This window comes from Balaenoptera acutorostrata, chromosome 9, assembly GCF_949987535.1.
Source record: "Balaenoptera acutorostrata chromosome 9, mBalAcu1.1, whole genome shotgun sequence".
In the NCBI taxonomy this organism is placed as follows: domain Eukaryota; kingdom Metazoa; phylum Chordata; class Mammalia; order Artiodactyla; family Balaenopteridae; genus Balaenoptera; species Balaenoptera acutorostrata.
In genome coordinates this window covers 72,630,468-72,643,759 of record NC_080072.1, presented here as the reverse complement: position 1 = coordinate 72,643,759, position 13,292 = coordinate 72,630,468, and the positions used below count along the sequence as shown (strand labels likewise).

Below are 13,292 nucleotides of genomic sequence, written 5' to 3'. Positions count from 1 at the left end.
TAGTGAATGAGTTTTGCGACTTTTAGGAGCAGAAGATTACAAATAAAACTAGGCTGGAGTACAGTTGTTAAAAATGTCTGAAGAGTTTTGGGGAGGCGCAATAGCTTGAGCATTTGGCATTTTCTGTTTTAGAACATGGCAGCAGCTGTAGAGATGGTCTGGGTGACAGAAACATAGTTGCTTTGTGGGAACCACATAGTTCTCTTTATCAGGGCAGAAGGTCCCATGTTCCTCATCTATGTCTGCCTGATACCATTAGAACCAACCAGACTTGAATTGAAAATTGGCATTCCTTTTTCTAAACACACTAAATTATTAATTCATTAAGGAAACAAAAGAACAAATATTTTCACGTAAGTAGTATTCCAGAAGTACATTGTGTTGGCTAGAGGACGCTCACTGATACACTAATGCAGTGAACAAATGTATGTTGAGTACCTTCTTTCTGCATGCTGGTGGGCGGGGAGGAGGGCCACAGTGATGGTAAAATAGACGAGGGTTACAGGAGGTGGAGGTGTGAGGAGAGACACAATAAACAAATAGCAAATACATGAACAAAATCTTAGCTAGTGCTAAGTGTGATGAAGAGTGTAAGTGGGGTGGAGGTTAGGAGTAATCTGGAAAGGCTGGTGATGTGGTACAATGCTGATTCCCAGAGCATACTTCGAGAACAGCTAGTTTAGGAGAACGATATATCTCTTAGAAAGAGATGTAGTATTTTTCTTTGTAAAGAGCTTGGTACCACTATAGACTTCTTTAGAAAGAGCCTGCCTTGAGAGCAATTATTAGTTCTTTTATAAATAGAAACAGTCGGCCCTCTGTACCTGCACTTCCACATCCACGGATATGGAGGGCTGATTGAACTCCACCATTTTATAATAAGGGACTTGAGCATCCACAGATTTTGGTGTTCTTAGGGATCCTGGAACCAATCCCCCGTGAACACCGAGGGATGACTGTACTGTGTTTTGAAGGAAGGTGATCATTTCTCAAAGCTCACAGACTAGCTTCTTTTCCTCCATGGATTTTCCCAGCATTTATTTTTGTCTAGTGTAAAAGCTTATCCCTACATGATAGACCAATTAACAAATGCATCTGGGGCCAGCATTTTGTTTTGGTAGAGAATCTCCTTCTGTTTTAAAAGTTTAAAAAAATTTGTTTAGAAATTTCACATCCTTTTCAGATGCTATTCCTGGTACCTAGACTGCTAGTTTTATCATGAGGAGATGTAATTTTCTGACGTTGTGGGAATCCTTACTGTATCTTGATTCCATCAAACAATGTTCTGCATAAGCGTAAACCTTTGAAGTTTTATTTTCTCAGTAGAATAAATGGTATAACATCATCATGATCTTTAAAATGAATTGTGGAACATGAACATATTAACTTAAAAGTATTACACATAAACATGAATACTAAAGTTGGTGATCTGTTGTTTCCTAGCCTTCATAGCTTATTCTGTATTTCCAGGTGGACTATAGTGGAGGCTTTGAACCATTCAGTGTTCTTCGCTTTAGCCAGAAATTTGTGGACCGGGTAGCTAATCCAAAAGATGTCATCCATTTTTTCAGGCGTAGAGAGCAAAAGGAAGACACGGGTAAGCTAGTTATCTTTACAAATTAAAAAATGCTCTTATAGGCGTCACATAAATCAATCTCTAGTAAAAGTATAAAACAGTAATGGAAAATGTTTTATTATGATTCTTTCTAATATCTCAGACAAATAAACTGATAGTTGGAATAATTAAATCTCTTCTGAAAATTAGATAGCAATCATTTGTAAACTTGTGGATATCAATAAAGAAATGAAGCCTTTCGTAGTTTTTTTAAAACGTGCTGCCGATTAACAACACACTTGAGAGATAAAGTGTTTAAATATCTATTATTTACTATACATTATTAATGTTCAGAGAACATACTCTCAAATTTTGCAGGGCTAAATATTTCAACTTTACAGTGTGCAGTGATTTAAGAAGATTCCAGTCTTTTGAAATAAGAGGTGTCCCAGAATATTAAAAAGATATGTACTTAAGGGCTTAAGTTTGATGTTTCTGATGATCAGATAATTTCCAATTAAAGTTCATAAAAACTAATTGCCCTTATTTTAGCATTTATCAAAAACAGGTCATCTGACTGAAACAGTGCTTTTTCTTAAGAAGTATTGGTCCTTTTAAATACAGAGGCTCATCTCCTTAGAGCGATCGAGTCAGAATTTTCATAGAAAAATATGGCCCTTGTTTACATGTACGCTACCTTGATTTTTATTAACTGCGATTTAATGGGCTTCTGTTTTTTCGTAGTGAAATTGTGATCACAATGGTGTGTGCTGTTAATTCAGCCTGAAACAGTCATTTGGGTATTTAAATGGAGCTCATAGAATGCTGTTTTAGGGGGGGAAAATCCATATCAGTGAATGATATTTTTATGCTGTGAATTTTAGCTAGTTACTTACTGATGGTGATTTACTTTAATTGTTCATCCTTATCAATTCCTTGAATTTTTTGGGTGTAGCATTTGTGAGAATGTGGAGTATAGAACCTAGTACCTTATGTTACTTGAGTTTCATCCATTGTCAGTTTTGTTCTGATGATCCCTTTTTTGTTTATACATTAATTGTTGAATGGAAACAATGACCCTTTTGTATATCTTATTGAAAGCATGAAATTGTTTGTTGTTTTGGCCAACTCTGCTACTTTAACTACATGTGTGACATCATGCAAATTACTTAATCTCTGATGTTTTGTTTTCTTGTCTACAAAATCAGGATAATAACTGTGCCTGCCTCACGGGATTGTTGTGAGGATCAGATGATATACTGTGTGTAAATGGTCTTAACATAGTGTCTGGCATAGTAAAATATAGTAATCATATTTATGAAGTAATATTAATTCTTCTGTCTTGAAATTCAAAAAAGATTTCTATTCACTTGTCCTCACCACTTTGTAAGAGGCACACTGAACTTTGTGCCTCTTTACCCTCTAAGCCATTGCCTAAACTTTTCCCTTTGCCTAAAATACTTTTTCTTTTTCCTTTTTTGTTTAGTAAGTCTTATTCATTCTGCAAGTCTTTTTTTTTTTTAATTTATTTATTTATTTGTTTTTATTTTTGGCTGTGCCGGGTCCTAGCCATGGCACGCGGGATCTTTGTTGCAGCATGCAGGATCTTCAGTTGCGGCATGCAGACTTCTTAGTTGCAGTGCAGGTCTTGAGTCAAATGATAACTGCGTTTGCTATCTGCATGTTATTTTCAGCCTTCTTTGAGACGAATTAATTTATTTCTTCTCTGTGTGTCATATTTTCTGTTCTTACCTCTGTTGTAGCACTTACCATCTTGTATTGTGATCAATTGCTATTATGGGCGGCATCCTGTCGTTTTATCATTGTGTTTTCCACACCAGGTCACACACGTGCTAGACAGTTAATATTCATTTCCCTGACAAAGGTTATGAGCAGAGCACCTACTGGACCCTATGCTTTTTGACTTCTTGCCCAGTATTCTTTTTATTCTGTACCTGCTGTTTTTTGAGACAGCCATCCTGCCTAGGAATACAGCAAATGTGCTTGAAACCTACTTCCCATTTGTCTCACAGAATATTAAAAAGATACGTGTTTAATGGCCAAGATTTAATTAAATTAATAATTTTTGCTGTTTCATCAAGGACATTGATGAAACAATGATGTGTGAAACTGGCTTTTTGTTTTGTCTTGGTTTGAACTGTGAGTACGAAGTGATGACTCTCAGTAGAACTCAGACACTGTTTTGACTCATCCCAAGGCACCGGCAGTTTTACCCATGACTGCTTGTGTATCATCGGTGCAAATGTCAATACGGTGGAAGAGATAAATAACGTCTTAGTCTTATTATGAAATTACATTTGACCTTAAGCCCCCTGAACCAGTATGGGGGGCTCCCAGAGATCTGTGGACCACTCTGTGAGAACAGGTCCAAGAGACATACTACTTGGAGATTTGGAGAAGAAATACAGACTTTGGGGAAATGACTCTATATATTAGCAAAAATGACATGTTTTTGCCTCAAAATTTACTGCGTTGAGCAAACTGATAGTTGATAAAGTTTGGCCATACCTCCTTCACTGACAGCAACCTTCAGTGAGTTTGGGCACGTTAACATTAAAAGAGAAACTGCTACTTTTTTTTTCATGGACTTCTTTTTTCTAGGAGAAGAGATCAACTTTGGGAAGTTCATCACAAAACCCTCAGAAGGAACAACTCTAAGGGTAGAAGACCTTGTGAAACAGTATTTTCAAACCGCAGAGAAGGTAATTTCTTAGTTACAGTTCTCAGTTTGGATAATGGCTATCTTATAATAACAGATTTTAATTTAAGATATGTGTAATTGATAGTTTAAACAAAGTGAATCCTCAGAATGTCTCCATGAAGTAAGCAAGGTGACAGTTACATTCATTTATAGTTATTATGTATCAAGAAAAATAAGTGCTTAATTAATGTCAGTCATTAATATCGTTATTATTGTGTCTATTATTGTCAATGTTGTTATCCTCTTTCTTTTTATCGCTACTACCCAAGTCTGAATCCAGGATTTAATTTTCTTGCATCTGGATGTAATTTCAGAGTTACTTTATTAATAAGCCACTGGATGGTGAAGCTATTCTTATTTTTGTGGGTATATGCCACTTTGAGATCCTCTGGTTGTATTAGCTTCTTATAGCTGCTGGAATAAATGTCCACAAACTTAGTGGTTTAAAACAACACAGGTTTATTACCTTACAGTTTTGTAGATCAGAAACCAGACACTGGTCTCACTGGACAAAAACTGAGGTGTTGTCAAGGCTGTGTTCCTTTCTGGAAGCTGTAGGGAAGATTCCATTTCCTCATCTTCTCCAGCTTCTGGAGGTACCCGTGTTTCTTGGCTCCGGGCCCCCTTCTTGCATATTCAAAGCAAGCAACGCTGGATCTGTCTGGCCATCGTTTCCCCGGATACTTCTCTGTGACTCCCTTCTTCGGTCTCCCTCTTCTATTTTCAAGGATGCTTGTGATTACACTGGGCCCACCTGGATAGTCCCTGATAATCTCCCAGTTTTGTAGCCAGCTGCTTAGCAACCTTAATTCCATCTGTAACCTTAATTCTCCTTTGCCATGTAACATATTCACAGTTCCCAGAGATTAGGATGTGGTCATCTTTAGGGGCCATTTTTCTGCCTACCACACTGGTTAACCTGCTCTCTTAGTCATCAGCTGCTATTTCTGGACTCTTATGTCCCAGCCTCTCAGGCCTCTGCATTTTCACAAGTCCTGTACTCTACTCCTGTTTCTTGTTTTTACTTTGCTTTTTCTGGCCCTTAGTATTTATCAATAGGCTTAATTACCATCCATTGATTTATTTTACTTTGCTGTGTTTTCCCTCCGATAACTAGATAACTTTTTTGTCTTTTTCTCTGGTAAAATTATTCTGTAATTTTCCTTGCTTATACAGAATTGTTTTGTAAGGAAGATGCTGCAACCAGTAATTTATATGTCTCTTACAGAACGTGCAGCTCTCACTTCTAACAGAAAGGGGAATGGGTGAAGCAGTACAAGAATTTGTGGACAAGGAAGAAAAAGATGCCATAGAGGAATTAGTGAAATATCAGTTGGAAAAAACACAGCGATTTCTTAAAGAACGTCATACTGATGCCCTAGAAGATAAAATCGATGAAGAGGTGAGTAACTAATTTGGGGTGGAAAATCTATTATTTAGATAGTCTCTCCTTAAGAGTAGCTCTAAGTTTCTTTCTGGTAAATCACTAATTAACTTCACTGATTTGTTTAGTTTCCTCATCTATAAATTGAGATCATAAAGTGAGGATTAAATTAGAAAATGTCTAATAAGTGTCTAGAACACAGTCTCAAATATGATTGATACCCAGTGAATGTTAGTTTTGTTCTCTGTAGCTAGTATCGTCTCTTGAAGATCATGAAAGTGCTTTAAAATGAACCTCATAGGGCGAAAATGTCTGCTTATTTCAATTTTTTATTAAGTTTTGATTGAGATTTTGAATTTCACCTAGGAAATGCAGTCCCTCTGTGCATAAAAGCAGAGGAAAAGCTCTTTAGATTTGACTACATAAAATTTTTTAAAGTTTGTATGTCAAATTGTCAAAAAACAAAATTAGAAGGTATTGACATGGAGAAAATATTTGTATGTGGGCAGAATAAAAGGTTAATATTCTTACTACATTAAAGGGCTCTTTTGAATCTTAAGAACATTAAACATTTCAATAGAATAATGAACAGAGGACCTGAATAGGTGGTTCACAAAAGAAATATAAATGGCTAATAGGCATATGAAACTGGTATTTAACCTAGGATAATCAAAGAAGGTCAAATTAAATGTATTTTTTATCTGTCAAAGTGACAACAATTTGAGAAAGATATTTAGTACTCTGCTGGTAGGCGTATCAGAGTTTGAATAGCTGCACTGAAAAGCATTTTTGCCTTCTTAAGCATGTCAAGAAGCTTAAGATTTGTCCTTTAACTCAGCCCTGGGAGATTTTCCTAAGACAATAATGAAATAGCGATTAGAATGGGGAGTAATTTATGTCAGTGTTATCTGCAGTGGGGAAAAGTTGGAAATGTTTTGGTAAAATAAATATTGGCACATACATAGTATGGAATACTATGCAGCTATTAAAAATTACACTTTTGAAGAACATGGAAAAAGTATTTTCAGTGTTAAGTGGGAAAAGAATTCCAAAGAGGTAAAACTATACACAATGTGATCCCAGTTATTTTTATTTTATATGTGAGTGGGTGCGTGTATGCAAAGAATGGAAGAAGATATTCCAAACATTATCAGTGGTTATGCTCAGGCAGTGGGATTTTAGGGGATCATTTTCTGTATTTTCCAAATTCCCTCTAAGCAGAAGAACAAAATGTTATTTTTAAAACTCATTCCCTTTTACTTTTATTTTTGTGCTTTTAGTTATTTAACATGATTCTTTTAAAGCCTTATGGTGTCAACTAATGTACAACCAGTAATATTAAATGCCAGGTGCTTTCACAGGGAAGGCAGATAATCCACACTCTAAAACTACTTACTCTGTGGCTCTGGATGTGTTAGGTTTGTAAATTTTTAGCATGGGTGGATTTGTCAGTCAAGTGCCATAAGTATAACATGACCATACCCCCTAAATGTAAAATGCAAAACTGTAAGACTCCTAGGAGATAACATAGGAGAAAACCTAGATGACCTTGTATATGGTGATGACTTTTTAGATTCAACATCAAAAGCACGATTCATGAAAGAAGTAACTGATAAGCTAGACTACATAGAAATTAAAAACTTTTGCTCTGCAAAAGACAACGTGAAGAGAATGAGAAGACACGCCACAGACTGGGAGAAGATAGTTGCAAAAGACACGTTTGATGAGGGATTATTATCTAAAATATACAAAAACTCTTAAAATTCAACAATAAGAAAATTTAAAGATCCAATTAAAAAAATGGGCAAAAGACCTTACCAGACCAAGGAAGGTAGTCAGTTGGCAAGTAAGCATATGAAAAGATGCTCTACATCTTATGTCATTAGGGAAATGCAAATTAAAACAAGGAGATATGCCACTACATACCTGTCAGAACGGCCAAATTCCAGAGCACCGACAACACCACATGCTGGTGAGGGTGTGGTGCAGCAGGAACTCTTAGATTGCGAGTGGGTATGCAAAGTGGTGCAGTCACTTTGAAAGGCAGTTTGTCAGTTTCTTATAAAAGTAAACATACTCTTCCCATACTCTCCAGCAGTCGTGCTCCTTGGTATCTACCCAAGGAGTTGAAAACTTATGTCTAAACACAAACCTGCACATGATATTTATAGCAGCTTTATTCATAATTGCCAAAACTTGGAAGCAACACAGATGTACTTCAGTAGGTAAATGAATAAGTAAACTGTGAAACATCTAGACAAGGGAATATTATTCTGTGCTAAAAAGAAATGACCTATCAAGCCATTAAAAGACATGGAGGAACCTTAAGTGACTATCACCAACTGAAAGAAGCCAATCTGAAAAAGTAACTTAATGTATGATTCCTGCTATGTAACATTCTAGAAAAGGTAAAACTATGGACATAGTACAAAAATCAGTAGTTGTCAGTGGTTGGGCAGGGATGGGATAAGGGGATGAAAAAGATGGATTCACAGAGGATTTTTAGAACAGTAAAACTACTCTGTATCAAACTGTAATGGTGGGTTATACATGTATACATGTCATTATACATTTGTCCAGACTCATAGAATGTACAACACCAAGAGTGAACCTTAAGGAGTTTAGGTGATATGGAGTATGGAGTGTCAGTATCGGTTCATCAGTTATAACAACTGTACAGTTCTGGTGGGGGATGTTGATATTAATAGGGGAGGCTGTGCATGTATGGGACAGGGCTATATGGGAAATCTCTGTGCCTTCCTTTTAATTTTGCTGTGAACCCAAGCTGCTCTAAAAAAGTAAATAAATAAAACAAACAAACCCTCCTTCCCACCCTCCACTCCCCAAAATGATCATCCACACCTGGAGTGACATCATGACTTTTGAGAGAGAGAGTGTGTGTGGAGGTGTGGGTGTGTGTGTGTGTGTGTGTGTGTGTGTGTAGCATGGTGGCTAAGAGTATGGACTATAGACCAGATGACCTTACTCGCTCTGGAACCGTCAGTGAAGTATTTAACCTCTCTGTGCCTCAGTTTCCTCATCTATGAAATGGGGATAATAGAACCTCATTCAAGGTTGTTGCGAGGATTAAAATACATGTAAGCCCTCAGTACACTGGCACATAATGCCTGCTCGGTATTTTTACTCTGACGCTCATTTCTCTTCTGTGAATGACTCAGTGCTTTTGATATATCATGTGCCACCTCGAGCACTGTTACTTGCTATGCCGTCTTTTAAAAAAAATATTATTCCTGTATTTTTCCCCTTCTACTGAATCTTAACAAACATGCTGCTATTTCTTTCAACAAAATTCTGGAGCCTAGATCCTATTTCCCTTTCGCTGTTATTCTATTTCTTTTTTCCTCTTTTATAGCAGAATTGCTTCACAGAGTTTTCTGTATTTGCTGCCCAGATTCTTCACCTTCATTTTTCTCTTAAATCCATCTATTCAGGGGTTTCGACCCCCTCATTCCAGTGAATTTACTCTTGTCAAAGCACCAGTGACCTCCAGTGCTAAATCCATTGTCCGTTCTCCATCTTAAATCTCACTTGACCTCTTCTTAAAACCTTTTTTCCATTGGCTTTTAGGGCTCCACACTCTTCTGGTTTTCTTCCCAGCTCATTGTATGTGTATTCTCAGTCTCTGTTGTTGATTCCTCTCACCTCTCCAGCCTCTTAAGTTGGAGTCTCCAGAACTCAGTCCTTGGACCCCTTCTTCATCTACATATTCCTTTTGTATTGTCACCCAGCTTCCTGGCTTTAAATACTGTCATCTGGTGATGACTTTTCAAAAGTCTAGCCCAAACCTCTCCTCTCAACTCAAGACTTTTGTAGCCAGCAACCTGCTAGACCTTCCACTTGGATGTTTAATAGACCTCTCCAACTTCCAACATTCCCAGTCTGAATTGCTGAACCTTAGCCCCTGCTCTACCTGTAGGGTTCTAGTGGAAGCACTAGTCTTTCATTTGCTCAAGCGATACACCTTGAAGTTATCCTTGACTCCTCTTTTTCTGTCACCTATATCCTGTCTGGAAATCCTTTAACTCTGCCTTCAGAATATATTACAGAATGTGACTATTTCTCACCACCTTCATCTCTATCAGTGGTCCAAGGCCTGGCCATTTCTCACCTAGATTACTCCTGTGGCCTCCAAACTGGTCTCCCTGTTTCTGTCTGAGCTTTTCCTCCACACTCTGTTCTGTCCTCAACTCAGCTGGGCTGTTGGTGATCCTAACATAGTTTAGATGAAGTCACTCCTGCCTAAAAACAAAAGTCCTTACAGTTGCTCCCAAGGCCTTACTCAGTGTGGTTCCTGTTACTTCTTCATCCTTATGTCTGCTTCAGCCCAGCAACGTCCTTGCTGTTTCTTAAACATACCATGCTTCTGCCCCAGTGCCTTTGCATATATTCTCTCCTTTGACTGGAATGATTTTCCCCAGTTATTTGCAAGGTTCACTCCCTACCTTTTAAAATCTTTGCTACCTTCTTGCTTTGCTACTTTCTCCGTGAGGCCTTTGATGATCATCCTGTAGCCTCTCCTCAGCACTCTCTGTCCCTCTTCCTGCATTACTTTTCTCTGAGCACTTAACACCTTTTGCAAAGATTTCACAGGTTCACATATTTGAAAGGACTCATAAGACTCCACTGAACATACTCACTTAAAGTTTTTATTTAAAGGCAACTGATAACAGTACAGCAAGAGAAGACGTATAGGCAGGCATTAGGGATCTGAGAGATGCCAGGTGTCTGTTTCTCATGTCCTTATATGCACACAGCAAACCCGGGACAGAACACCAAGATCTGTGCAGAAGTTTCCAGGGAGTCTTTTATGCCTCTCTGGTCACATAATCAAACCATGCTGTCTAACTACTCATGCAGGTTGAAATCCATCAGTAAATAATTTGGCCCTGGGAATGCCAGAGGCTCCTCAGAGGTAAGGATGGAGCTTTCTCAGTCTAGCTGTAAATTAACTTGATCCTATACACTTTCTAAAATACAACATAACTTTTTATTTTGTGTCTTACTTTGTAACACACACACACACATGCACACGCACACACTGATTGTAAGCTCCATGGAGGGCAGAATTCTTGACCATTTTGTTCACTATTCTCAGTTCCTACAATAGCACCTGGCACATAGTAGCTTGGCTCAGTAAATATGTTGCCGAGTAAATTATTAAATAAATGGAGTTTATTTCTAGCTACATAACTATATTATAAGAGCTTTGCGAGCAGGAACCAGTAAAAAAGGAAGCTTTGTATCCTTCACGGCACCAGGACCAGGGTTGACAGACGGCAAACATTTGGTGGTTGACTGTTAGCAAAATGGATCTTCAGGGGCCCACCCACTTCAGATACCATTTCAGGGAGCCTCCTGGATGACTTGCAGCCAGGTGCCCAAGAACGATTTGAGCAATGTAATAATTCAAACCTATTAAAAGAGAGGTTTTTGTTTTTAGCTCTTTTACTGACGTATAACACCCATAGGACATCAGAATTTTTTCCTCTGCAGTCGAACAGGCTGTTTTTCAATGACTTGGAACATTTGGTCAGCAGGTAATATCATTTTGCTTAGGGCCAGTTTTTCTTAGAGTACATTTCTGAATTTTTAATGTAAGTCACTGGGGAAATATGACTTCTTTAATCTTTTGTGAAACAAAACTATATTTGAATTTCCGAGTTTTATGTTGTAATGGAAAACATCAGTTAATCAGTTTTATATTTACATAACAGACACGTTTGTAACACGTTTGTGATTTATTCTGTTGCAATCCAGGTGCGTCGTTTCAGAGAAAGCAGACAGAAGAATGAAGAAGATGATGAAGTTCGAGAGGTAATTTTTCTGAAAATTCCTTTATTATATGTCAGCTTGTTAAATCAGAATAACTAGTAGGTTTATTCAGAGTAGTCAGTCAGTCCACAGGATCTCTGTTGGGTGGGTAGGACTGAGCAGGGGTTGGCTGAGGACTGCTGCCTTTGACTTATTCCAATTCGGCCTACGAGTATTCTGCTTGCTGATATTCTCTTTTTTTCCTTTTGCTCTTGTCGAAAACTTACTTAATTGTGCATGTGTGTATGTGGTGGGTGCGGGCATGGAGGTGAGGCGCAGGAATAGTAGCCCGAAGAGCTCTTTTTAATGAAAATATTTCCCAACTGCTATTAGAGCATCTTATCAGTATAAAATCTTACCCTACTGAGCTGATATTGTTCGGGGCAAAAGGAAAGAAACTTAGTGTTTTGGTCAGCAGTGTCATCATAGGTAAATACACAGTGTCCACTGGCCTTTCTAAAATGTTGAAATTAGCCTGTTCACCCTTATCACTGTCTTTTCAGTCACTTTGGAGATTAGGGACTTGAGGTTAGCAACCATTAACTTAAACTTTGGGCCTCTTTCTGATACTTGGTGAATTCATGATTGAAATATATTTTCCTGTTTTCTAATTGTCCTTAGTGTTTGATGATTGCTGTCTAGTACTTAAAAATTATGTTACCAATTATTTACTTTTGGGCTTTTGTCTTGATTGCTTTCCTTCGGCATTTTGTATAGTACCTGTTGTGGGTAGCCATTCTGTTTTTTATTAGGAATATAAATATGAAAAAGGTATAGTCTGTGTCCACCAGAGATTCTCAATTTAGTAGGTGAGACAGATATATGTAGAAAGAAAATTTTAAACGTTATGACCTGAAGTTTCATCCTCACTGAATTCATACAACTGTCCATTTTCGTTCCCTAAATATTTCAGAACTGTAGCTGACAGGCGGTGAATTGGAAAGAGTTGAAACGTGACATATCCCTCAGATTAACTTTGACAGGTCCCACTGTCTTCTCTGCTACAATAAAAAGGGGATAAATAGGAGCCCCCTCCCCCCTTTTTAAATAATATTTTTTGCCTTATTTTAAGCACACTCCTTAGGCAAAAGTCAAGACCTGAGTCACTAAGGAGAGAAGGAAAAGCACCCTGCTTAAGGAGAGGGAGACTCAATTTACTCTTTTCCCCCCTGAATTCTTCCAAAGGAATCCTGTTTAGTAGTTGACTACTAGGTAATACCACAGCCTTTAAGGTCAAGCAGTTTTAGACTCTGATAGGAAAAATCGATTTTCAAATAATTCTTCTGTACCATCTTTAGCGGTCATAAGATAGACTCTAGGTTTTTGTGGGGTTTTTTTCTTTTAATGAAACTTCCAAGTCTAAATCTGATTTACTTCATCATCTGACATTCCATACTTGCTATTTAGGATTTTTAACTGATCCAGTAATGCCACTTACCTGGAATTTTAGGGAATAGGAAAGTGACACTTTTGGTGTTGTGGGTTTTTTCTTTTCTCTGTCTTACTATAGAGGTTTGATATTCTGGGACACTCCTCCCCTCCAAGTTGTGTCCCACTTCATTAGAATATGAAGAAATATGAACAGTACAGTAACTCAGTTAATAACCTGTCTTTAAAAAGAATATGCTAGGATAACCTTCTAAATGTCTAGTTGTAATAGGTTTCACAGATCTCTTTCCCTTATACCACTTAACACTATCTATTCAGTAAGATAGGAAATTTTGCAACATAAGCTAACATTACCAGCAATAGTACCAGTATTGACTGCAGTGTTTTCCCACACCGTGTCTTTCATTAAT

General features: G+C 37.7%; 1 protein-coding gene across 3 annotated transcripts in view; it reads left to right on the top strand.

Annotated features, from left to right (window-relative positions):
- MRE11 (MRE11 homolog, double strand break repair nuclease) overlaps positions 1–13,292 on the top strand; it is a 68,926-nt gene that overhangs the window by 29,533 nt on the left and 26,101 nt on the right. For all 3 annotated transcript variants that reach the window (XM_057553429.1, XM_007189812.3, XM_007189814.2), the window contains exons 11-14: positions 1,471–1,597; positions 4,178–4,278; positions 5,506–5,679; positions 11,440–11,496. In XM_057553429.1, coding sequence (XP_057409412.1) covers positions 1,471–1,597; positions 4,178–4,278; positions 5,506–5,679; positions 11,440–11,496 — 459 coding nt within the window. The remainder of the gene's footprint in view (positions 1–1,470; positions 1,598–4,177; positions 4,279–5,505; positions 5,680–11,439; positions 11,497–13,292) is intronic.